This window comes from Zosterops lateralis (assembly GCF_965231275.1).
Source record: "Zosterops lateralis genome assembly, chromosome: 35".
NCBI lineage: Eukaryota > Metazoa > Chordata > Aves > Passeriformes > Zosteropidae > Zosterops > Zosterops lateralis.
The window spans coordinates 1,890,118-1,915,329 of NC_139795.1; the positions used below are offsets into that span (position 1 = coordinate 1,890,118).

The window sequence follows — 25,212 nt, forward strand, 5'->3', positions numbered from 1 at the left end:
GCCGGATGAGGGTGAAGAACAAGAGGAGGAAGAGGAGGAGAAGAGCGGGCTGGGGATGGAGATGAAGAAGAGGAACAGAAGAACGGGATGGGGATGAAGAACAAGAGGAAGAGGAGGAGGAAGAAAAGGAGGAGGAAGAGGAGGAGGAGGACGTGATGGGGATGGAGGAGAGGAGGAAGAAGGGGAGGAAGAGGAGAAGGAGAGCAGGATGGGGATGAAGGACAGGAGGAAGAGGAGGAGGGGGAGAAGAGCAGGATGAGGGTGAAGAAGAAGAGGAGGAAGAGGAGGAGGAGGAAGAGCGGGATGGGGATGGAGATGAAGAAGAGGAACAGAAAAGCGGGATGAGGATGAAGAAGAGGAGGAAAAGGAGGAGAGCGGGATGGGGATGAAGAACAAGAGGAAGAGGAGGAGGAGGAAGAGGAGGAAGAGGAGGAGGAAGAAAAGGAGGAAGAACAGGAGGAGGAAGAGGAGGAGGAGGAAGAGGAGGAAGAGGAGGAGGAAGAACAGGAGGAAGAACAGGAGGAGGAAGAGGAGGAGGAGGAAGAGGAGGAAGAGGAGGAGGAAGAACAGGAGGAGGAAGAACAGGAGGAAGAGGAGGAGGAAGAGGAGGAGGAAGAGGAGGAGGAAGAGGAGGAGGAGGAAGAACAGGAGGAGGAAGAGGAGGAGGAAGAGGAGGAGGAAGAGGAGGAGGAGGAAGAGGAGGAGGAGGAAGAGGAGGAGGAAGGGGCTGAACTTCCTGGGTCAGCAGCAGCAGCGGCAGCGGCGGCTCCATCGGGGCCGGGCCGGGCGGAGCCTCCCGAGGGCCGGGGGAGCCCCGGGACCCCCCAGACCCCCCAGGGGACCCCCGAGACCCCCCCGGGACCCCCCCGGGACCCCCCAGACCCCCGAGACCCCCGGGCCGGGGGCGGGACACGATGCAGGAGAGCTACGAGGCGCTGATGCTGCTGGGTGAGGCTGAGACCCCCTAAAAAAAAATATCATTTCCTTTAAAATTATCGGTCTGAAATTCTCGTTATTATTCCCTTTAATTATCTCCTTAAAATCGTCCCCCTAAAATTATCAGACTGAAATTATCCTTATAGGATTATCCCCCCAAAAATTGTCCCCCTAAAATCATTTTCCCAAAATTATTCCTTAAAATTATTCCCCCAAAATTATTCCTTAAAATTATCCCCCAAAATTATTCCTTAAAATCGTCCCCCAAAATTATCAGTCTGAAATTATCCTTAGAGAATTATCCCCCCAAAATTATCCCCTCAAAATTATCTCCCTAAAATTATTTCCCCAAAATTATTCCCCCCAAAATCTCCTTCCCCAAAATAATCCATCCAAAATTATCCCCTTCAAAATCATCTCCCTAAAATTATTCCCCCAAAATCATCCTCCAAAATTGTCCCCCCAAAATCATCCCTTGAAAATTCCCCTCCCCAAAATAATTCATCCAAAATTATCCCCCAAAATTATTCCCCCTAAAATTATCTCCCTCAAAATTATCCCCCAAAATAATTCCCAAAAATCGCCTCCCCCCAAAAAAAACCCTCAAAAAATCAGGATAAATTTGAGATAAAATGTGATTTTTGGGGGTTATTTTGGGGCAGATTTCCCCATCCCCATCCCCATTATTTTGGGGTTATAATTGAATTTATTTTGATTTATTTTGGGGCACATTTCCCCATCATTTGGGGCTATAATTTAATTTATTTTTAATTTATTTCTAATTTATTTGGGGTTATTTTGGGGCAGATTTCCCCATCCCCAGACCCAGCATTTTTGGCAATAATTTTATTTAATTTGATTTATTTTGGGGCAGATTTGCCCATCATTTTGGGGCTATAATTTAATTTATTTATAATTTATTTGGGGGCAGATTTCCCTGTCCCCATCCCCATTGTTTTTAATTTATTTTTAATTTATTTTTAAATTTTTTTTTTTTCGTTTATTTTGGGGCAGATTTCCCCATCATTTTGGGGCTATAATTTGAATTTATTTTGAAATTATTTGGGGTTATTTTGGGGCAGATTTCCCCGTCATTTGGGGCAATAATTTAATTTATTTCTAATTTATTTTTCTCAGATTTCCCCATCCCCAGGCCCATCATTTCGGGACTATAATTGAATTTATTTTGAATTTATTTTGAATTTATTTCTAATTTATTTCTATTTTATTTCTAATTTATTTGGGTTATTTTGGGGCAGATTTCCCCATCATTTGGGGCTATAATTTCATTTATTTTTGATTTCTTTAGTCAGATTTCCCCATCCCCAGGCCCAACATTTTGGGGCTATAATTTAAATTATTTCTAATTTATTTCTAATTTAATTTAATTTATTTTGGTCAGATTTCCCCATCCCCAGGCCCATCATTTGGGGCAATAATTTAAATTATTTTTAATTTATTTCTAATTTATTTCTAATTTAATTTTATTTCTTTGGTCAGATTTCCCCATCCCTAGGCCCAACATTTTGGGGTTATAATTGAATTTATTTTGAATTTATTTCTAATTTATTTCTATTTTTATTTCTAATTTATTTGGGTTATTTTGGGGCAGATTTCCCCATCCCCAGGCCCAACATTTTGGGACTATAATTTAAATTATTTTAAATTTATTTCTAATTTATTTCTGATTTAATTTGATTTATTTTTCTCAGATTTCCCCACCCCCAGGCCCATCATTTTGGACAATAATTTAATTTGATTTAATTTAATTTATTTCTGTCAGATTTCCCCATCCCCAGGCCCATCATTTGGGGCAATAATTTAATTTAATTTAATTTTTTGGGGCAGATTTCCCCATCCCCAGGCCCAACATTTCAGGACTATAATTTAATTTATTTTTAATTTATTTCTAATTTATTTCTAATTTAATTTAATTTCTTTTTCTCAGATTTCCCCATCCCCAGGCCCATCATTTGGGGCAATAATTTAATTTAATTTAATTTTTTTGGGGCAGATTTCCCCATCCCCAGGCCCCATCATTTTGGACAATAATTTAATTTAATTTAATTTCTTTTTCTCAGATTTCCCCATCCCCAGGCCGGTGGTCGTGTCGTGCCCCGAGGCCGAGGCCGAGCTGGGGGTCCCCGACCCCAACGACTCCAAGGAGTGGGAGACCCTCAGGGTGGCCCCTGCAGGTGAGAAATCCCCCTGGGGGGGTTTAAATCTCTTTTTAATTCACTTTTTAAATTTTCTTTTTATTATTTTCATCCCCTTTTTATTCCCCTTTTTATTCCTCTTTTTATTCCCATTTTATTCTGTTTTATTCCCATTTTATTCTGTTTTTTCCCCTTTTTATTCTGTTTTATTCCCACTTTCCTTTCCCTTTTTATTCCATTTTAATTTTCTTTCTTATTCACCTTTTTAATTCTGTTTCTATTCTTTTCATCCCATTTTTGTTCCCATTTTTATTCCCATTTAATTTCCTTTTTTATTCATTTATTCGCCTTTTTATTCACCATTTAAATCCTGTTTTTATTCTTTTTGTCCCCTTTTTACTTCCCATTTTTCTTCCCTCTTTTATTCCATTTTTATTCCGTTTTATTCCTGTTTTATTCCCATTTTCCTTCCCCTTTTATTTCCTTTTTATTCTTCTTTTTAATCCTCTTTTTATTTTTTTCCATCCCCTTTTCCATCCTCTTTATATTCCCCTTTTTATTCCCTTTTTAATTCCCCTTTTTATTCCTTTTTTGTTATTTTCATCCCCTTTTTATTCCCCTTTTTATTCTCTTTTTTATTCACCTTTTTAATCTTCTTTTTATTCTTCCCATCCCCTTTTTTCCCTTTTTTTCCCCTTTTTTTCCCCTTTCTCCACCTTTTTTCCCCATTTTTCCCCTTTTTCTCCCTTTTTTTCCATTTCCCCCCATTTTTTCCCCATCCCCATTTTTCCCTTTTTTCTCATTTTTCATCCTCTTTTTCCCTCCTTTCCCCCATTTTCCCCCTTTTCCCCTTTTTTCACCTTTTCCTCCCTTTTTTCCCCCATCGCCTTTTTTCTCTTTTCCCTTTTTTCTCATTTTCCCCCCAATTTTTTCTCCCTTTTTCCCCTCTTTTTTACCCTTTTATCCTCTTTTTTTCCCCTTTTTCCCCCCATTTTTCCCCATCCCTTTTTCCCCTTTTTCACCCCCTTTTTCCCTTTTTTTCACCTTTTTCCCCCTTTTTTCCCCCTTTTTTCCCCCTTTTTTTTCCCTTTTTTCCCCCATTTTTCCCATTTTCACCCCAATTTTTTCTCCCCCAGACTTCAACTCCTCCAGCGACGCCGAGGACGACGAGGAAGAGGAAGAAGACGAGGAAGAAAAACCCCTCGACCTTCACCTGTCCCACCTGTCCCACCTGTCCCCCCTGTCCCCCATTTCCGGCCCCGCCCCTTCCCCGCCCCCCTCCCCTCCCCTTTTCCCGCGCGGGGCTCGCGGGGGGCGTGGCCGAGCCAGGAGGGGCGGGAACTTCCGGGCCAAGCCCCGCCCCTTCCGGGCCAAGCCCCGCCCCCGAGGGCGTTCCCGTGTCCGCTGTGCGGGAAAAGCTTCACCCGCAGCTCCAACCGCAACGCGCACCAGCGGCGCCACCTGCAGGCCGGAACCGGAACTGCACCCGCGGGGCGGGGCCGCTTGGGGCGGGGCCTGGGCCGGGGCTCCGGCCTGGGCGTGGCCAAGGAGGGGTGTGGGCAGTGTGGGCGGGGCTCCGGCCTGGGCGGGGCCAAGGAGGGGTGTGGGCAGTGTGGGCGTGGCTTGGGGTGTGGGCGTGGCTCTGGGGTGGGCCTGACCAATGAGGGGTGTGGTCAATGTGGGTGTGGCTCAGGCCTAGGAGGTGACCAATGAGGGGTGTGGTCAATGTGGGTGTGGCTACAGGGTGGGCCTGACCAATGAGGGGTGTGGTCAGTGTGGGCGTGGCTCTGAGCTGGGCGTGGACCTGCTGGGGGATGCAAATGAGGGGTGTGGCCAATGTGGGCGGGGCTCACACCTGGGGGTCACACCTGAGGGGTGTGGCCACTGTGGGCGTGGCTGTGAGCTCAGCGCACACCTGGGCCAGCAAAATGGAGGGTGTGGCCAATGTGGGTGTGGCTCTGAGCTCAGGGCACACCTGGGCAGGCAAAAAAAGGGGTGTGGCCACCGTGGGAAAGGCTCGGGGCGTGGCTCACACCTGCGGGCACACCTGGGCCACCACTGTGGGCGTGGCTCCGAGCTCGGCGCACACCTGGGCAAGAAAAACGAGGGGTGTGGCCACCATGGGCGGGGCGCAGGGCGTGGCTCACACCTGGGCAAACAATTATCAGGGTGTGGCCAGTGTGGGCGGGGTTTAGGGCGTGGTTCTCACCTTGGCAAGCAAAATGAGGGGTGTGGTCAATGTGGGCGTGGCTTAGGGCGTGGTTCTCACCTGGGGAAGGGAAATGAGGGGTGTGGTCAATGTGGGCGTGGTTTAGGGCGTGGTTCACACCTGGGGAAGGGAAATGAAGGGTGTGGCCAAAGCGGGCGTGGCTCAGGGCGTGGCTCCCACCTGCGGGCTCAGCTGGGGCCACGCCCCTTCACCTGCAGCGACTGTGGGCGTGGCTTCAGCTACAGCTCCGCCTTCCTGAAGCACCGGCGCGCCCACGAGGAGGGGGCGGGGCCCGAGGGGCGGGGCCAGAGGAGGAGGAGGCGGAGGAAAGGCCCCGGCCCCGCCCCCCAGAGCTGCCCCAGGTGTGGGGCGGGGTTTGAGGACGGCCCCGCCCTCTTGGCGCACCTGAGCGGCCACGCCCAGCCCTACACCTGCGGGGATTGTGGGAAGGGCTTCGGGGGCAGCTCCGCCCTCATCCGGCACCAGCGGCTGCACCTGGGCTAGAACCGGAACCGGAACTGGGAATGGACCGGAACCGGAACTGGGAATGGACCGGAACTGGGAATGGACCGGAACCGGAACTGGGAATGGACCGGAACCGGAACTGGGAATGGATCGGATCCGGGAATGGACCCGGACTGGACCTGGGATAGAACCAGGAACGGACTGGAACCAGAACCGGGAATGGATCGGAACCGGATCTGGGAATGGACCGGGACCAGGAATGGAACTGGGAATGGACCAGGACTGGACCTGGGCTAGAACTGGAACCAGGACTGGACTGGAACCAGAAGCAGGACCGGGAATGGACCGAGACCGGAACCAGGAAGGGACCAGGACCGGCACCAGCAGCTGCACCTGGGCTGGGACTGACACCAGAACCAGAACTGGAACCAGGACCAGAAGCGGGGCTGGGACTGGGAGGCCTCTGGGATTGGGACCAGGACTGGGAATGTTCTGGAACCGGGGTTGGGACTGGAACCGGGACTGGACCGGGACTGGGACCGGGAACCCTCTGGAGCCAATGGGAGCAAAGCCAGGAGCCCCCTGGGACCAGCCCCAGCCCCGGGACCCCCCAGACCCGACCCGGAAGTTCCAGAACCAGAACCGGACCCATTTGGGGGGGGAGGGGCCATTTCCAGCCCCCCCTCGGTGCCGTTGGGGGGGGAGGGGCCGGAAAGGGGGGAGGGGGGATGTGGGGGAGGGGCGGGGCTGACCCCGAGTGACCCCGCGGTGACCCCGCCCCTCCCCCCGCTCAGTAAAGGTGGTGAATGTTCGCCCCTCCCCCACCCTGTGCTGTTTGTGAGGCCCCAAAAAAACCCCAAAATTTGGGAATTGGGGTGGGGGGAGGGGCGGTTGGGCTGGGGGAGTTTCTCCCCCCTCCTTATTTTATTTTATTTTATTTTATTTTATTTTATTTTATTTTATTTTATTTTATTTTATTTTTGCCTTCCTCCAAGCAGCCCCTGGGCTCTTCTCCCCGTCCTCATTTTATTTGATTTATTTTTATTATAATTAATAATAATTTTAATTTTATTTCTTTATAGTTAATTTAATTTAAATTTAGTAATTTTATTTAATTTAATTTCTTTTTTTTTTTTTTCCTTCCTCTGAGCAGCCCCTGGGGTCTTCTTCCCCCCCCCCATTTTATTTTATTTTATATTTTATTTTATTTTATTCTATTTCTTATTTTATTCTATTTTTTATTTTTATTTTATTTTATATTTTTAATATTTTTATTTTTTTTTTATTTTATTTTATATTTATTTTACTTTATTTTATATTCTATTTTATACTTAACATTTTATTTTATTTTATTTTTATTTTATTTTATTTTATTTTTATTTTATTTATCTATTTAAAATTCAATTTTATTTCTCTATTTTTTAAAAAAATTTTATTTTTTCATTTAATTTTTTTTTTTTTTTTCCTTTTCCTTCCCGGGGGTTGAACTTCCTGTGTCAGACCCTCCCCTCCCCCTCCCTCCCCTCCCCCTCCCCCTCCATTGTCCGGCGCGGCCGCGGCGCCATCGCGGGGAGACCCCCGGGGGTCCCGCCCCGCCCCGCAAAGGGTTAATCCGGGGGTCGCGGGTTGATTTTGGGGGGTCCCGGCTCATTCCGGGTTTATTTTGGGGGGTCCCGGGGGGTCTCGGCTCATTCCGGGTTATTTGGGGGGGGGTCCCATCCCTCCCTCGGGAAATTTGGGGGTTTATTTTGGGGGTCCCGGGGGGTCTCAGCCCATTCCGGGTTCATTTTGAGGAGACCCCCGGGGGTCGCGGGTTTATTTGGGGGGTCTCAGCCCATTCCGCGTTGATTTGGGGGGTCCCGGGGGTCGCTCTCCCCCCTGGGAAATTTGGGGGTTTATTTTGGGGGGTCCCGGGGGTCGCGAGTTTATTTTGGGGGGTCCCGGTGAATTTTGGGTGTTTATTTTGGGGGTCCCGGGGTGGGTGGGGGGGGGGCGATGTCCCCCAAGCGCAGCCGGGGGGGGGTCCCGGTGCCCCCCCCGGGGGGTCCTGGGGGGGGTTTTGGGGGTCCCGGGGGGGGTCCTGGGGGGGGTCGCAGGAGGAGGAAAAGGCCGGACACGACCCGGGTGGGGGAGGGGCAGGGGGAGAGCGGGGGGGGCTGCGGCCACAGGGCCGGACTGGCCAAACACCAGAGTGACCACTGGGCTGGGAGTGACCGCTCCGGACACCGGAGTGACCACCAGGGACATCAGAGTGACCATCGGGCCAGGAGTGACCACTGGGCTGGGAGTGACCACCACGGACAGGGGAGTGACCGCTCCGGATATGGGAGTGACCACTCCGGACACCAGAGTGACCATCGGGCTGGGAGTGACCACCAGGAACAGGGGAGTGACCAGCCTGGACACAGCACTGACCACTCCGGACACAGGAGTGACCACTCCGGACACGGAGCCAGGACTGACCAGCGGGGACACAAAGTGGCCGGAGCCACGAGTGACCAGCAGGGAGGGGCTGGCCTGAGGAGGGGGCTCGGTGGTCAGTGGGGTCACTGTGATGGTCAGCGGGGTCACTCCAGTGACCGTCACGGCGATGACCCCAGAGCTGGTGGTCAGCGGGGTCACTGTGATGGTCAGCGGGGTCACTGTGATGGTCAGCAGGGTCACTGTGATGGTCAGCGAGGTCCCAGCAATGGTCAGCAGGATCCCAGCGATGACCACAGAGTGACCACTGGGCCCACGCCGCCCTCCCTCCCCTGCCCGGACTGCGGCCAAAGCTCCGGCCGCGGCACTGACCAGCACCGTGTCCGGCCCCCTGCGGCCACTCCCGGGGTGGCCACTCCCGGGGCGGTCACTCCCGGGGCAGTCACTCCCGGGGCGGTCACTCCCGGGGCGGTCACTCCCGGGGCGGTCACTCGCGGCCGGACCCCGCTGACCCCCGGGGGGCCCCTCAGGTGTGTGGACTGCGGGAAAACCTTCGGCCCCAAAGACCCCCCGGGAGCCCCCAGACCCCGCCGGGGCCGCCCCAAACCTTCATCATCATCACCATCATCACCATCCTCAGTGCCCGACAGGGGCGGGCAGAGCTCGGACCTGGAACCTCCAGAACCTCCAGAACCTCCAGAACCTCCCAAATCACGTCGGGGCCGCTCCAAATCTTCGTCCTCATCATCTTCATCATCATTACCCAACACCTGTGGGCAGAACTCGGAAATGGAACCTCCAGAACCTCCAGAACCTTCCAAATCACGTCGAGGCCACTCCAAACCTTCATCGTCATCCTCAGCCTCGTCGTCATTACCCAACACGTGTGGACAGAGCTCGGACCTGGAACTTCCAGAACCTTCCAAATCACGCCGGGGCTGCTCCAAACCTTCATCATCATCCTCCTCATCCTCCCTGCCCAACACCTGCTGGCAAAACTCGGACCTGGAACCTCCAGAACCTTCCAAATCACGCCGGGGCTGCTCCAAACCTTCATCATCATCCTCCTCATCCTCCCTGCCCAACGCCTTTGGAGAGAGATGGCAAAACTCGGACCCAGAACCTTCAGAACTTCCAGAACCTTCCAGACTTTCCAAATCACGTCGAGGTCGCTCCAAACCTTCATCCTCACCCTCATCATTTTCATCATTACCCAACACCTGCTGGCAGAGCTCAGACCTGGAACTTCGAGAATCTCCAGAACCTCCCAAATCACGTCGGGGCCACCCCAAACCTTCCTCATCATCTTCACCCTCATCATTACCCAACACCTGCTGGCAAAACTCAGATCTGGAACCTCCAGAACCTCCAGAACTTCCAGAACCTCCAAAACCTCCAAAATCACGTCGGGGCCACTCCAAACCTTCACCCTCCTCCTTTCCCAACACCTGCTGGCAGAACTCGGACCCGGAACCTCCAGAACCCCCAGAACCTCCAAAACCTCCCAAATCACGTCGAGGCCACTCCAAACCTTCTTCATCCTCCCTGCCCAACACGAGCTGGCAAAACTTGGACCCAGAACCTCCCAAACCTCCCAAACCTCGCCGAGGCCGCTCCAAACCCTCCTCATCCTCCTCGTCCTCGTCGTTCCTGCCCAACACGTGCAGCGAGTGCTGGCAGAGCTTCAGCCAGAGCTCGGACCTGGTGAAGCACCTGCGGATCCACACGGGGGAAAAGCCGTACCCGTGCGGGGACTGCGGGAAACGCTTCAACGTCAGCTCCAACCTGATCCGGCACCGGAGGATCCACACCGGGGAACGGCCCTTCCCGTGCGGGGACTGCGGGAAACGCTTCACCGACCGCTCGACGCTGAGCCAGCACCGGCGCACCCACACCGGGGAACGGCCCTACCTGTGCCGCCTCTGCGGGAAGAGCTTCAGCCGCTCCTCGCACCACAAACGCCACCAGAGGACCCACGGGGTGATCAATGGGGTTATTGGGGCCGTTATCAATAATGTTATCAGTGATAATGGTGATAATGTCACCGGTGTCGCCCCGGGCGCGGCGTTGGTGCCGCTCTGGGGGATGCCCGGGCAGCGCTGCTGAGGGATGGGGAGAAATGGGAAAAAAAATAATTGGGATAATGGTAATAATTTTGGGGGTTTTTGGGATTTTTTGGGATTTTTTTGGATTTTTTTTGGGATTTTTTTTGGGATTTTTTTGGGATTTTTTTTTGATTTTTTGGGGGATTTTTTGGGGATTTTTTTTTGTATTTTTGGGGGAATTTTTTTTTTTTGATTTTTTGGGGATTTTTTGGGAGTTTTTTGGGATTTTTGGGGGGATTTTTTGGGGGGATTTTTTGGGGATTTTTTTTGGGTTTTTTTGGGATTTTTTGGGATTTTTTGGGGGATTTTTTGGGGGATTTTTTGGGGGGTTTTTTGGGGCACGAAAGTGGCAAAAAAATTGTAATAATAATAATAACTTTGGTCGGTTTTGGTTTCTTTAGTGTGGCTTTTATGGTGGGTTTGGGGATGAGGATGATGATGGTTTTGGGGGATTTTTGGGATTTTTTTGGAGATTTTTTTGGGATTTTTTTGAGTTTTTTTTGGTGGGGTTGAAGATGTGAAAATGACCAAAAACATTGGAATAATAATAATAACAACAACGGTCGGTTTTGGTTTCTTTAGTGTGATTTTTATGGTGGGTTTGGGGATGGGGAATGGGAAAAGAAGGATTTGGGATAGTAATAATAAATTTTGGATTTTTGGAGGGATTTTTGGGGCTTTTTTGGGTTTTTTTTTTTGGATTTTTTTTGGGGTTTTTTTGGGATTTTTTGGGGGGTTTTTGGGGGTATTTTTTGTGGGTTTTGGGGATGCGAAAATGACAAAAAAATTTTGGAATAATAATAATAATTTTGGGGTTTGGGGATAAACCTCCCATTTGATGACGTCACACTCACCCCGATGACATCACCCCACCCCAATGACGTCACAACACAAGTTTTTGGGATTGTTTTTTGGGGGGTTTATTAAAAGCCGTGGGGGGAGGGGTCCCGGGTGGGAAATTTGGCAAAATCCGCCCCTCCCCCACCCCCCCTCACCCCACCCCAAATAAATACAGAATCCTCGAGGGGGGCGGGGCTTGGCTGCAGCAGCCAATCAGCACCGGCCACGCCCTGGCCACGCCCTTGGGGCAGCTGTGGGGCACTGAGGGGTCAGGCCCGGCCCTACTTGGGGGTCACTCTGGCCCCACTTGGGGGTCAGTCCCAGCCCCACTTGGGCGTCGATTGTGGCCTCACTTGGGGGTCAAACCGGATCCAACTTGGGGGTCACTGTGGCCCCACTTAGGGGTCAGTCCGTGCCCTACTTGGGGGTCACTCGAGGCCCCACTTAGGGGTCAGTCCATGCCCCACTTGGGGGTCAGTCCATGCCCCACTTGGGGGTCAGCCCAAGCCCCACTGAGGGGTCAGTCGTTGCCCTACTTGGGGGTCAGTCTCTGCCCCACACATGAATAATCCTGGACCCACTTGAAATGTGTTGGACTTGGGGGTCACTCCGGGCCCCACTTGGGGGTCAGCCCCACATCCTTCCGTGGGTCAGTCCAGGCCCCACTTGGGGGTCAGTCCAGGCCCCACACGTGAAAAATCCTGGACCCACTTGAATTGCGTTGGACTTGGGGGTCACTCCGGGCCCCACTTGGGGGTCAGTTCACACCCCACTTAGGGGTCACTTTGTCCCCACTTGGGGGTCAGTCTCTGCCCCACTCCTGGCTCAGTCTGTGCCCCACTTAGGGGTCACTTTGGCCCCACTTAGGGGTCACTCCACACCCCACTTAGGGGTCAGTCTCTGCCCCACTTAAGGGTCACTCTGTCCTCACTTTGGGGTCAGTCCAGGCCCCACTTTGGGGTCCCCGTGGGGCCGCAGGGCCGGGGGTCACTGAGGGGTCACGGCCACACTCCGGGGGTCACTCCAGGGGTCACTCTGGGGGTCACTCTGGGGGTCACTCCCATTGTCGTTCCTGTGGTCACTCTGGTCGCTCCGTTGGTTACTCCACTGGTCGCTCTGGTGGTCACTCTGCTGGCCACTCCAGTGGTCACTCTGGCGGTCACTGTGGTCACTCTGGTCACTCTGTTGGCCACTCCGGTGGTCACTCTGGTCACTCTTGTGGTCACTGTGGTCACTCCTGTGGTCAGCGTGGCCCAGCTCGGCCGAGAGCCCCTCGAAGGCGTCCAGCATGGCGGCTCGGACACGCTCGGTCAGCGCCGGCACCTCGGCCGCGCCCAGCCCCGCCGTGGGCAGGGGGGGCAGCACCTGGATCACACAGTGCCCTGGGGGGCCGGGGCTCAGGGGCTGCCCCATAGAGCCCCCATGGCTGCCCCATAGAGCCCCCAGACCCATAGAGCCCCATAGATCCCACACTGACCCATAGATAACCCCCAGCCCCGCCGTGGGCAGGGGGGGCAGCACCTGGATCACACAGTGCCCTGGGGGGCCGGGGCTCAGGGGCTGCCCCATAGAGCCCCCAGACCCATAGAGCCCCATAGAGCCCCATGGCTGCCCCATAGAGCCCACACTGACCCATAGAGCCCCATAGATCCCCCATAGATCCCCCATAGATCCCCATGGCTGCCCCATAGATCCCATACTGACCCATAGAGCCCCCAGACCCATAGATCCCCCCCAGCCCCACACATCTCCCTGTGCCCCACACATCCCCTGTACCCCATAAGTGCCCCGTGCCCCTAATTGCCCCCAGCCCCACACATCCCCCTGCACCCCACATATCCCATTGACTCCCCAGCCCCACAAGTGCCCCCCAAGTGCCCCCCAAGTGCCCCCCAGCCCTCACCGGGCGTGAAGCGCCGCTCCCGTTTGCTGTAGAAGTGCTGGTAGGACGAGATGACGATGGGGACCACGGGCACCTGTGGGGCAGGATGGGCTCGGGGGGGTTCCTGCTGCCCCACGGCTGCCCCACGGCTGCCCCACGGCTGCCCCACGGCCGCCCCATAGCGCCCCACAGCACCCCACGTACCTGGGCCTGCACGGCCAGGTGGAAGGCGCCGCGTTTGAAGGGCAACATCGACCCGCTGTGGTTCCGGGTGCCCTCGGGGAACACCCACACCCGCACCTGGGGGGCAGAGAGATGTGGGGCTGCCCCATAGCGCCCCATAACTGCCCCATAACCATCCTATAACTGCCCCACAGCCAGCCCATAGCAACCCCATAGCAATCCCATAACTGCCCCATAGCCAGGACAGCCCTCGGGGAACACCCACACCCGCACCTGGGGGGCAGAGAGATGTGGGGCTGCCCCATAGCGCCCCATAGACACCCCACACTGCCCCATAGCTGCCCCATAACCATCCTGTAACTGCCCCATAGCCAGGACAGCCCTCGGGGAACACCCACACCCGCACCTGGGGGGCAGAGAGAGCTGTGGGGCTGCCCCATAGCGCCCCACAGACACCCTACAGACAGCACAGCCCTCGGGGAACACCCACACCCGCACCTGGGGGGCAGAGAGATGTGGGGCTGCCCCATAGCGCCCCATAGACACCCCACACTGCCCCATAGCTGCCCCATAACCATCCTGTATCTGCCCCATAGCCAGGACAGCCCTCGGGGAACACCCACACCCGAACCTGGGGGGAGAGAGAGATGTGGGGCTGCCCCATAGCGCCCCATAGACACCCCACACTGCCCCATAGCTGCCCCATAACCATCCTGTAACTGCCCCATAGCCAGGACAGCCCTCGGGGAACACCCACACCCGCACCTGGGGGAGAGAGAGGTGTGGGGCTGCCCCATAGCGAACCTGGGCTGCCCCACAGACAGCACAGCCCTCGGGGAACACCCACACCCGCACCTGGGGGGCAGAGAGAGATGTGGGGCTGCCCCATAGACACCCTACACTGCCCCACAGTGCCCCACAACTCACGTCCTGGCTGAGCATGGTCTGTGCGGCCTCGGCCATGGTGCTGATGGTGCCCCATAGACACCCCACAGTGCCCCATAGAGCCCCATAGACACCCCACAGTGCCCCATAGACACTGTCACTGCCCCATAACCGCCCCATAGCTGCCCCACAACTCACGTCCTGGCTGAGCATGGTGTGTGCGGCCTCGGCCATGGTGCTGATGGCGTCGTGGGTGCGTTTCCTGTCGATGAAGATGATCCCCCCCAGCCAGCAGACCACGCCCACGGCGCCCATGTACAGCAGCTCCCGCTTGGCGATGGGCACGCAGCGGTCTGGGAGCACCTCCATCATCCCTATGGGGCGTGGGGGACATGTGGGGCAGGTGTGGGGCAGGTGTGGGGTGTCCTATACCTGCCCCATAAGTGCCCCATGTACAGCAGCTCCCGCTTGGCGATGGGGACACAGCGGTCTGGGAGCACCTCCATCATCCCTGGGGGGTTATGGGGTTATGGGGCACTTGTGGGGTGTGTGGGGCAGGTGTGGGGCAGGTGTGGGGTGTGTGGGGTGTCGTAGACCTGCCCCATAAGTGCCCCATGTACAGGTTGGCGATGGGCACACAGCGGTCTGGGAGCACCTCCATCATCCCTGGGGGTTATGGGGCACTTGTGGGGCAGGTGTGGGGTGTGTGGGGCAGGTGTGGGGTGTCCTAGACCCGCCCCATAAGTGCCCATGTACAGCAGCTCCCGCTTGGCGATGGGCACACAGCAGTCTAGGAGCACCTCCATCATCCCTGGGGGGCGTGGGGGACATGTGGGGCAGGTGTGGGGTGTGTGGGGTGCCCTATACCAGCCCTACACCTGCCCCATAAGTGCCCATGTACAGGTTGGCGATGGGCACACAGTGGTCTGGGAGCACCTCCATCATCCCTGGGGGGTTTATGGGGCACTTGTGGGGTGTGTGGGGCAGGTTTGGGGTGTGTGGGGCAGGTGTGGGGTGTTCTAGACTTGCCCCATAAGTGCCTGATCTGTGGGGCAGCAGACCCATCTTCCCTGTGGGTTATGGGGCAGGTGTGGGGCTGGGGAGAAGTTTGGGGCTTTCTGTGGGGCAGCTGTTGGTCAGGGATCTATGGGGCAGACATCTATGGGGCAGGGATCTATAGGGCAGGGATTTATGGGGCAGGGATTTATGGGGCAGGGATTTATGGGGTTAGGGATCTATGGGGCAGGGATCTATGGGGCACAGATCTATGGGTCAGAAGTCTATGGGGCAGAGATCTATGGGTCAGGGCTCTATGGGTTTCTATGGGGATTTTGGGATTTCATTGGGGATTTTTTGGGATTTTGGGGATTTCAATGGGGATTTTTGGGGTTTCTATGGGGCAGGGCTCTATGGGGCAGGGCTCTGTGGGTCAATCTATGGGTCAGCCCCACACCCAGCAGGTCCAGGGAGCTCTGGGGGTCCCATGGGGCTGGCAGTGGTCACTCTGTGGGGCCGGTGATGGATTTCAATGGGGATTTTTGGGGATTTTTGGGATTTCAATGGGGGTTTTTGGGATTTCTATGGGGCAGAGCTCTATGGGGCAGGGATCTATGGGGCAGCCCCACACCCAGCAGGTCCAGGGAGCTCTGGGGGTCACTCTGTGGGGCCGGTGATGGATTTCAATGGGGATTTTTGGGGATTTTTGGGATTTCAATGGGGGTTTTTGGGATTTCTATGGGGCAGAGCTCTATGGGGCAGGGATCTATGGGGCAGCCCCACACCCAGCAGGTCCAGGGAGCTCTGGGGGTCACTCTGTGGGGCCGGTGATGGATTTCAATGGGGATTTTTGGGATTTCAATGGGGATTTTTGGGGATTTTTGGGATTTCAATGGGGATTTTGGGGTTTCTATGGGGCAGGGCTCTATGGGGCAGGGATCTATGGGTCAATCCGTGGGTCAGCCCCATACCCAGCAGGTCCAGGGAGCTCTGGTGGTTGCTGACCACCACGTAGGGCTGCCGGGGGGGGAAGTGCTGGGCCCCCCTGACCTCCATGCGGATCCCGTAGAGTCTCTTGACGTGCTGCATCAGCCCCCGGATGATCCTGGGGGGTTAAAATACTCAAAATCAGCCAAAATTATCCCAAAATTACCCCAAAAATCAGCCCCCGGATGATCCTGGGGTTTAGATGAGCCAAAATTACCCCAAAAATACCCCAAATTACCCCAAAAATCGCCCTAAAATTACCCCAGAATCAGCCCCCGGATGATCCTGGGGTTTAGATGAGCCAAAATTACCCCAAAAATACCCCAAATTACCCCAAAATCGCCCCAAAATTACCCCAAATCAGCCCCCGGATGATCCTGGGGGGCACAGGGGGGTTTGGGTGAGTCAAAATCATCCAAAATTATCCCAAAATTACCCTAAAATCCCCCTAAAATCAGCCCCCGGATGATCCTGGGGGGCACAGGGGGGTCAGACCCATAACTGACCCCAAATCATCCCAAAATTACCCCAAAATCCCCCTAAAATCAGCCCCCGGATGATCCTGGGGGGGTTAAAATACTCAAAATCAGCCAAAATTATCCCAAAATTACCCTAAATTTACCCCAAATCAGCCCCCGGATGATCCTGGGGGGCACAGGGGGGTTTTAGGCGAGTCAAAATTGTTCCAAATTATCCCAAAATCACCCTAAATCATCCCAAAATCCCCCTAAAATCAGCCCCCGGATGATCCTGGGGGATTTGGGGGTTTTAGGTGAGTCAAAATTATCCAAAATTATCCCAAAATCCCCCCAAATCCCCCCATAACCATCCAATACTCACCTGTGGCTCCAGAATTACCCCATGACCATCCAATGACCACCCAAATCACCCCAAATCCCCCAAAATTACCCCAAAACCCCCTAAAATCAACTCAAAACCATCTGAAATCTCTCTAAAATCACCCCAAATCCTCCCAGATCACCCCAAATCCTCCCAAAATCCCCCAAATCCTCCCAAAACCATCCAACAGTCACTTTAAGCTTCCAGAATTGCCCCATGACCCCCCAATGACCACCCCAAATCCCCGTCCCCAGTCCCAAAACCGCCCCAAATCCTCCCCAATCCACCCAAAACCCCCCAAAAATCACCTCAAATCACCCCCAAACCATCCAATACTCACCTGTGGATCCATAATCACCCCATGACCATCCAATGACCACCAGGAACCCCCCAAAAATCCCATTTTTTTTCCCATAACTCCCCCAAATCCCCTCAAAATCCCCCAAAATCCCCCCAGATCTCCCCAAATACCCCCCAAATCCCCCTAAAATCTCCCCAAATCCCCCCATAACCATCCAATACTCACTTTGTGGCTCCATAAATGGCCCATGACCACCCAATGACCACCATGAACCCCCCAAAAATCCCATTTTTTGCCCCAAATCCCCCCAAAACCCTTCAAAATCCCCCTAAAATCCCCCAAAATCTCCCCATAACCATCCAATACTCATTTTAAGGCTCCATAACTGCCCCAGGACCATCCAATGACCACCACAAAATCCCAGTTTTTGCCCCATAACCCCCCCAAATCCTCCCCAAATCCCCCCAAAATTGCCCCAAATCCCCTAAAATCCTCCAAAATTGCCCCAAATCCCCCTAAAATCACCCCAAAATCTCCCCATGACCATCCAATACTCATTTTAAGGCTCCATAACTGCCCCAGGACCATCCAACGACCACCCCAAGTCCCCGAAAACCTCCCCAAACCACCCCAAATCCCCCCAGAATCCTCTCAAATCCCTCCAAATCATCCCAAAAATCCCCTAAAATCACCCCACGACCATCCAATCCTCACTCTAAACTTCCAGAATTGCCCCAGGACCCCCCAATGACCACCCAAAATCCCCGTCCCCAGTCCCAAAACCACCCAAAATCCTCCCAAAAATCCCATTTTTTGCCCCAAAACCACCCAAAATCCCCCCAAATCCCCCCAAAATTGCCCCAAGTCTCCCCAAATCCCCCCAAAATCACCTCAAATCCCCCCATAACCATCCAATACTCACTTTGTGGATCCATAACTGCCCCGGGACCATCCAACGACCACCCAAATCCCCCCAAAACCCCCTAAAATCACCCCAAATCCCTTCAAAATCCCCTCAAAACTCCCCAAATCTCCCTAAAATCACCACATAACTATTTAATACTCACCCTGTGGCTCCATAACTGCCCCAGGACCATCCAATGACCACCAGGAACCCCCCAAAATTGCCCCAAATCACCCCAAATACCCCCAAAACCCTTCAAAATCACCTCAAATCCTCCCAAAATCCCCTAAAATCACTTTAAATCCCCCCATGACCATCCAATACTCACTTTGTGGATCCATAACTGCCCCGGGACCATCCAATGACCACCCAAATCACCCCCAAAACCCCCTAAAATCACCCCCAAACCCTTCAAAATCCCCCCAAAAACCACTCAATACTCACTCTGTGGATCCATAATTGCCCCAATGACCACTCAAAATCCCCTAAAATCCCCCCAAATCACTCCAAATACCCCCAAAAAACACCCCAAACCCTTCAAAATCACCCCAAATCCCCCTAAAATTGCCCCAAATCACCCCAAAATCCCCTAAAATCACTTTAAATCCTCCCATAACCATCCAATACTCACCTTAAGGCTCCATAATTGTCCCAGAACCCCCCAATGACCACCCAAATCACCCCAAAAATCCCATTTTTTTGCCCCGTAACTCCCCAAAATTGCCCCAAATCCCCCCAAATCTCCCTCTCACTTCATGTTCTCCACGTCCCTGCCCCTGAGGGCGCACAGGGGGATGGCAATGAGGGCCAGGAACAGGATCCAGCCGTTGTAAAATCCCCCCAAATGCCCCCAAATCACCCCAAAAACCCCCCAAATCCCCCCCAAAACCCTTTAAAATCCCCCTAAAATCCCCTGAAGTCACCCCAAATTCCCCCATCCAATACTCACTCTAAACTTCCAGAATTGCTTCAGAACCACCCAATGACCACCCAAACCACCCCAAAAATCCCATTTTTTGCCCCATAACCCCCCCAAACCCTCCCTAAATCCCCCCAAAACTGCCTCAAATCACCCCAAAATCCCCTAAAATCACTTTAAATCCCCCCATAACCATCCAATACTCACTTTGTGGATCCATAACTGCCCCGGGACCATCCAATGACCACCGAAATCCCCCAAAAATCCCATTTTTTTTTCCCATAATCCCCCCAAATCCTCCCCAAATCCCATTTTTTGCCCCATAAATCCTGTCAACTCCCCGTCTCACTTCATGTTCTCCACGTCCCTGCCCCTCAGAGCACACAAAGGGATAGCAATGAGGGCCAGGAACAGGATCCAGCCGTTGTAAAATCCCATTTTGCAGAAGAAGCGGAAGGAGCCGCAGCGCTCGTAGAGCAAAGGGAGCAGCAGCAGCGCCAGAGCCAGCGCCGCCGGGCCCAGCCACGCCTCCATCGCTGCTGGGGGGGAAAAATAACAGAATTAATGAAAGAAATTAATTATTGGAGAGATTGAATTGTTGTCTGGGGGTGGAGCCCAAAAATCCCCTTGAAAAAGCCCCAAAAATTCACCAAAAAACCAAAAAAACCTCACTTGAAAATTCCCCAAAAATCACTTTAAAAGCCCCTGAAAAACCCCCCCAAAAACCACCTAATCCTCCCCAGAAAATCGCTTTAAAAAGCCCCAAAAACCACCTGAAAGACCCCAAAAACCCACCTGAAAAAGTCCCTGAAAAAAACCGAAAATAACCCCAGAAAAAGCCAAAAAAATTCCCCTGAGAAACCCTAAAAAAACACCAGAAAACCCACGAAAATCCCCCCGAAAATGGCTTAAAAATTGCCTGAGAAATTCCCAAACCCGCCGGGCCCAGCCACGCCTCCATCGCTGCTGGGGGAGGAAAAAAAACATTTAATTGATGAAAGAAATTAATTATTGGGGAGATTGAATTGTTGTCTGGGGATGGAGGGCAAAATTCCCCCCCAAAAACAGCAAAAATCTGCCCGAAAATCGCTTTAAAAACGCCTGAAAAACCAAAAAAATCACCCTGAAAAGACCCCAAATCTCCCCTGAAAAACTCTAAAAAATTGTCAAAAAATGCTAAAAAATCCCCCTGAAAAAAACCCCAAAATCCACCCAAAAACCCCAAAAAATCCCCCTGAAAATGCCAAAAAAACCACCATTGAAAACCCCCAAAAATTCCCTGAAAATCACTTAAAAAACTTCGGAAAGACCCCCAAAAATCCCCCTGAAAAATCCCCTAAAAAAACCCCTGAAAAACAAAAAGAATCCCCCTGAAAATCCCAAAAAATTCCCATTAAAAAACCTAAAAAAAACCACCCTGAAAAACCTTAAAAAATTCCTCTGAAAAGCCCAAAATTTGCCCCAAAAATCACTTAAAAATTGACTTAAAAATCCCAAACCCGCCGTCCCCCACCGACAACTCCATCGCTGCTGGGGGAGGAAAAACAGAAAATTAATGAAAAAAATTAATATTGGACAGGTTAAAGTGTTGTGTGTGGATGGAGGGCAAAAATCACCCCCAAAATCGGCAAAAATCCGCCCGAAAATCGCTTTAAAAACGCCCAAAATGACTCAAAAAACCACCTAAAACTCCCCAGAAAGACCCCAAAAAATCCACCTGAAAAACCCCAAAAAATCCACCTGAAAAACCTCAAAGTCCACCCAAAAAAAAAACCCCAAATCCCCTCGAAAGTTACTTAAAAAACACCTGAAAGACTCCAAAAAAACACCTGAAAAACCCTAAAAATACGCTCTGGAAAACCCCAAAAGTTGCTCCAAAAAAGCCCAAAAAATTAACCCAAAAAAGCCCAAAATTCGCTCAAAAATCACCCAAAACGCACCCAAAATTCTCCCTGAAACACCCCAAAAATCACCCAAAAAAGCCCAAAAATTCACCCCCAAAAAAGCCCAAAAATGGCCCAAAAAAAGCCCAAAAATTCACCCCAAAAAAAGCCCAAAAATGGCCCAAAAAAAGCCCAAAAAAAGCCCAAAAATGGCCCAAAAAAAGCCCAAAAATTGCCCAAAAAAAGCCCAAACCCGCCGGGCCCAGCCACGCCTCCATCGCTGCTGGGGGAGGAAAAACAGCAAATTAATAAATTAATATAAAAATTAATTATTGAGGAGAGTTGAATTATTGTCTGTGGAAGAAAGTTAAAATTCCCCCCAAAAATGGCAAAAATCCGCCCGAAATTCACTTTAAAAATGGTCAAAAATCCTCAAAAAATCACTTTAAAAGCCCCTGAAAAACCCTAAAAAAAAAAAAACCAAAAAATCCCCTGAAAAACCTCAAAAATTGCCCAAAAAACGGCCCAAAAATCGCCCCAAAAAACAGCCAAAAATCACCTGAAAAACCCCAAAAATGTCCCTAAAAATCACTTAAAAAACACCTGAAAACCCCCCAAAAAACCCCCTGAAAAACCCCAAAAAATCCCTTTTAAATCCCCTGAAAAACCCAAAAAAATCCCCCTGAAAAACCCCAAAAACCACCTGAAAAACCCCAAAAATCTCCCTGAAAAATCGCTTTAAAAGTCCTGAAAAACCCCCAAAAAAACCCTGAAAAACCCTCAAAAAAATCACTTTAAAACACCTAAAAAACCCCCAAAATCCCCCTGAAAATCACTCAGAAAACGCCTGAAAAACTCAAAAAAAAATCCACCTGGAAAGTCCCAAAAAATCACTTTAAAACCACCTGAAAAAAACCCAAAAAAGGTCCCAAAAAATTTCTTAAAAAAACCCTGAAAAACCAAAAAAAATCTTCTTGGAAAAACTCTGAAAAAAATCCCAAATCTGCTCCTGAAAAACTCAAAAAAATCCCCTAAAAAACCAAAAATTCCTCTTAAAAAATCCTCCAAAAATTCATGAAAAATCCCCCAAAAAATTCCAAAAACCCCCCAAAAATCCCCCCTGAAAATTATCCCAAAAAACCCTGAAACCCCCCAAAAATATCCCTGAAAATTCAAAAAAAAGCCTCCAAAAACTCCCTAAAAAAACCCCAAAAATCTCCTGAAAAAACCCAAAAAACTTCCAAAAAAACACCAAAAAAATCCCACTGAAAAAAACCCCAAAAAATCAAAAAACCCCCAAAAAAATCCCCCTGAAAAACCCCAAATTTACCCCAAAATTACATTTGGGGGACCCCAAATTATCCCCCCAAAAATCCCCAAAACTTGGGGAGCCCAAAAATCCCCCCAAAATTCTCTCAAAACCCCCAAATTTCCCCTTTTTTATCCCAAAAATCCCTTCAGGAGCCCCAAAATTGCCTCAATAATCCTAAATTTCCTCTTTTTTTTATTCCAAAATCCCTTCAGGAGTCCCAGAATTGTCTCAATAATCCCAAATTTCACATTTTTCTCCCCAAAATCCCCTCAAAACTCCCAAAATTTCCTCAATAATCTAATTTTTCCCCATTTTCCACCCCAAAATCCCCTCAGGACCCCCAAAATCCCCTCAATAATCCCAAATTTCCCAATTTTCACCCCAAAAATTCCCTCAGGAGCCCCAAAATCCCCTCAAAATCCCCAAATTTCCCATTTTTCACCCCAAAATCCCTTCAGAACCCCCAAAATCCCCTCAGGACCCCCAAAACCCCCTCAATAATCCAAATTTTCCCCTCAATAATCCAAATTTTCCCCATTTTCACCCCAAAATCCCCTCAGGACCCCCAAATTCCCTTCAGGACTCCCAAAAATTCCTCAACATCCCCAAATTTTCCCCATTTTCCCCCCAAATTCCCCTCAGGACACCCAAATTCCCCTCAGAATCCACAAAATCCCCTCAGAAACCCCAAACTCCCCTCAATAATCCCAAATCTCCCCTTTTTTACCCCAAAATCCCCTCAGGACCCCCCAGATCCCCTCACGACCCCCCAACCCCCCTCAGGACCCCCAAATTCCCCTTAGAACCCCAAAACCCCCTCAATAATCCCAATTTTCCCCTCAATAATCCCAATTTTCCCCTCAATAATCCCAATTTTCCCCCCAAACCCCCTCCGGGCCCCACCCTGTCCCCGCCCTCCCCTCAGGGCTCGCTCGGGCCCGGGCGGGCGGAGCATCCCCGGGGCTCGGGCTGAGGCCGCGGTCCCGCCCCGGGCAGCCCCGGGGAGCCCCGGCAGCCCCCGGGACGCGCCGTTTTCCCCTCGGTTTCCCCCGGTTCCCCTCAGGCCCCGCCGGTACCGGGAGGGGCGGCGGCTGCGGCGGCGGCGCGGGGCCCTGGCGGCGCCGGAAGCGACGTCACTGATTGACGGGGCTCTGAGCCAATCAGCGAGCGCGGCTCCGCCCACTCCCCCTTTCCCGCGTTGTGCGTGGTTGTTATGGTGATGGGGAATGGGCGGGAAGCTGGAGCGTTGCCGCGGTAACGCGAAATCTCGTCTTATCATTGTATAAAACCACTGCCTATCGTATATTATCAACCAATCACCGCCCAGATTTCCGCCAACCAATAGGAAGAGGCGATTCCTCAGCTAATACCGCTGCTTCAGGGCGGATCCGCGATGATTTTAACCAATAGGAACGCAGAAATTTGATTGACAGGCGCGGCAGCCAATAGGAATGCAGGGCGGGCTGTGAGGGGCAGAAGGAGATGGCGGCGGCGGGACGAGCCCTCAGGACAGAAGCGGCGGCGGCGATGGCGGGAACGGCGGCTCTGAGGGAAACTCCGCCTGGCCCCGCCGCCTGCCAGGCCGGGATGGGCCGCTGAGGGCACCCCGAGTGGTGAGGGGGGGTTTTGGAGGGGTCTCAGGGAGATTTGGGGGTGACTGAGGGTCACTGGGGGGTTTTGGGGGAGTCTCTGGGGGGTCTCAGAGGGGTTTGGGGGGGTTTTGAGGAGTCTCTGAAGGGTTTTGGGGAGTTCTGGGGAGGTCTCAGGGGGTTTGGGGGGTCTCTGAGGGACCTGTGTGGGTTTTGGGGGGGTCTGTGAGGGTTTTGGGGGGTCTTGGGGGGTCATAAACCCCTGAAATTTCACCCCCCGAAATTTCCCCAAAATTCCTGAAAAATCTTCCCACAAATTCTCTCCCAAACTTCCACCAAAATTCACGCAAAAGATCCCCCTCAAAATCTTCCAAACCCCCCCCCAACAAATTCCTGGAGAATTAAACCCAAAATTCCCAAAATTTTCTTTTCTGTGAAAAACCCAACTCAATTTTTCTCAACTTTTTATTGATTGGGGCGTTAAAAAAAAAAAAACAAAAAACAAAAAACACAGAGGGAGCGTGGTCAGAGAAAAGGGGGCGTGGCCTGACCAACAGCCACGTGGCAGAAAAGGGGCGGGGCTTAGAAGGCCTTTTTAATGAGAGGCGTGGCCTAATATGCAAATGAAAAGTATGTGGCTTATCAACACACATAATTTTAAAGTGGGCGTGGCCTGAAGGGTTGATCACACGGGGGCGTGGCCTGAGGCAAAATGGGCGTGGCCAGGAGACTGAATTACACCCAAGGGGGCGTGGCCTCATTGTTCAATTCCATTGAGGGGGCGTGGCCTCTGCACAAGTTTCAAAAGGGGCGTGGCTTAAACCCACAGAGGGTTGAATGGGGTGTGGCCTAAATATGCAAATTTCCTAAGGGGGCGTGGCTTAAACCAGAACCCACTGAGGGGTTTCTCAACTCATTTTTTTTATGAGGGGGCGTGGCTTAGGTGGTTAAATCCAATGAGGGGCGTGGCCTTCCCACCCTCAGGTTTTTTAATGAGGGGGCGTGGCTTATGCAGTTAAATCCACAGAAGGGGCGTGTCCTTTTAATATAATACAATTTAATGAGGTGGGCGTGTTCCAATGTGGTGGGCGTGTCCCTCAGTGGGTGGGCGTGTCTCAGGGATTGATGGGTGTGTCAGTCACAGGGTGGGTGTCTCCCTGGCAAAGTGGGCGTGTCTCAGGGATTGATGGGTGTATCCATTGTAGGGTGGGCGTGTCCCTCAGTGGGTGGGCGTGTCCCTGCATGTGGTCATGTCTGGGGGCCTGGTGGGCGTGTCTGTCACAGGGTGGGTGTGTCCCTCATTTGATAGGTGTGTCCCTTATGTGGTGGGCGTGTTTCAGGACTTGGTGGGCGTGTCCCTTGCAGGGTGATGATGTCCTTTGCAGGGTGGGCGTGTCTC

General features: G+C 52.0%; 3 protein-coding genes and 1 long non-coding RNA gene across 4 annotated transcripts in view; 1 reads left to right on the top strand and 3 right to left on the bottom strand.

Moving 5' to 3' along the window:
* The window catches only part of RPP21 (ribonuclease P subunit p21), a 52,189-nt gene extending 28,405 nt beyond the window's left edge, over positions 1 to 23,784 (bottom strand). Inside the window, exon 1 of the mRNA XM_083881778.1 lies at positions 23,781 to 23,784. The gene's annotated coding sequence lies outside the window, so the exon portion shown is untranslated. The remainder of the gene's footprint in view (positions 1 to 23,780) is intronic.
* On the top strand, positions 886 to 4,798 carry LOC310921576 (uncharacterized protein; the record flags this gene model as incomplete). Its single annotated transcript, XM_083881739.1, has 5 exons — positions 886 to 948; positions 3,018 to 3,131; positions 4,229 to 4,334; positions 4,523 to 4,693; positions 4,786 to 4,798. Exons 1-5 carry the CDS (start codon positions 915 to 917, stop codon positions 4,796 to 4,798), a joined length of 438 nt encoding a protein of 145 aa, XP_083737865.1. The 5' UTR covers positions 886 to 914.
* LOC310921641 lies at positions 11,803 to 12,324 on the bottom strand. Its single transcript, XR_014592180.1, has 3 exons — positions 12,053 to 12,324; positions 11,928 to 11,962; positions 11,803 to 11,881 (listed from the first exon to the last, which is right to left on the bottom strand). It is a non-coding gene; the product is annotated as an uncharacterized lncRNA (long non-coding RNA).
* On the bottom strand, positions 12,334 to 18,943 carry AGPAT1 (1-acylglycerol-3-phosphate O-acyltransferase 1; the record flags this gene model as incomplete). Its single annotated transcript, XM_083881740.1, has 7 exons — positions 18,863 to 18,943; positions 16,050 to 16,183; positions 14,281 to 14,456; positions 13,219 to 13,314; positions 13,036 to 13,108; positions 12,386 to 12,514; positions 12,334 to 12,338 (listed from the first exon to the last, which is right to left on the bottom strand). Exons 1-7 carry the CDS (start codon positions 18,865 to 18,867, stop codon positions 12,334 to 12,336), a joined length of 618 nt encoding a protein of 205 aa, XP_083737866.1. The 5' UTR covers positions 18,868 to 18,943.
* Positions 23,785 to 25,212: the final 1,428 nt, after the last annotated feature.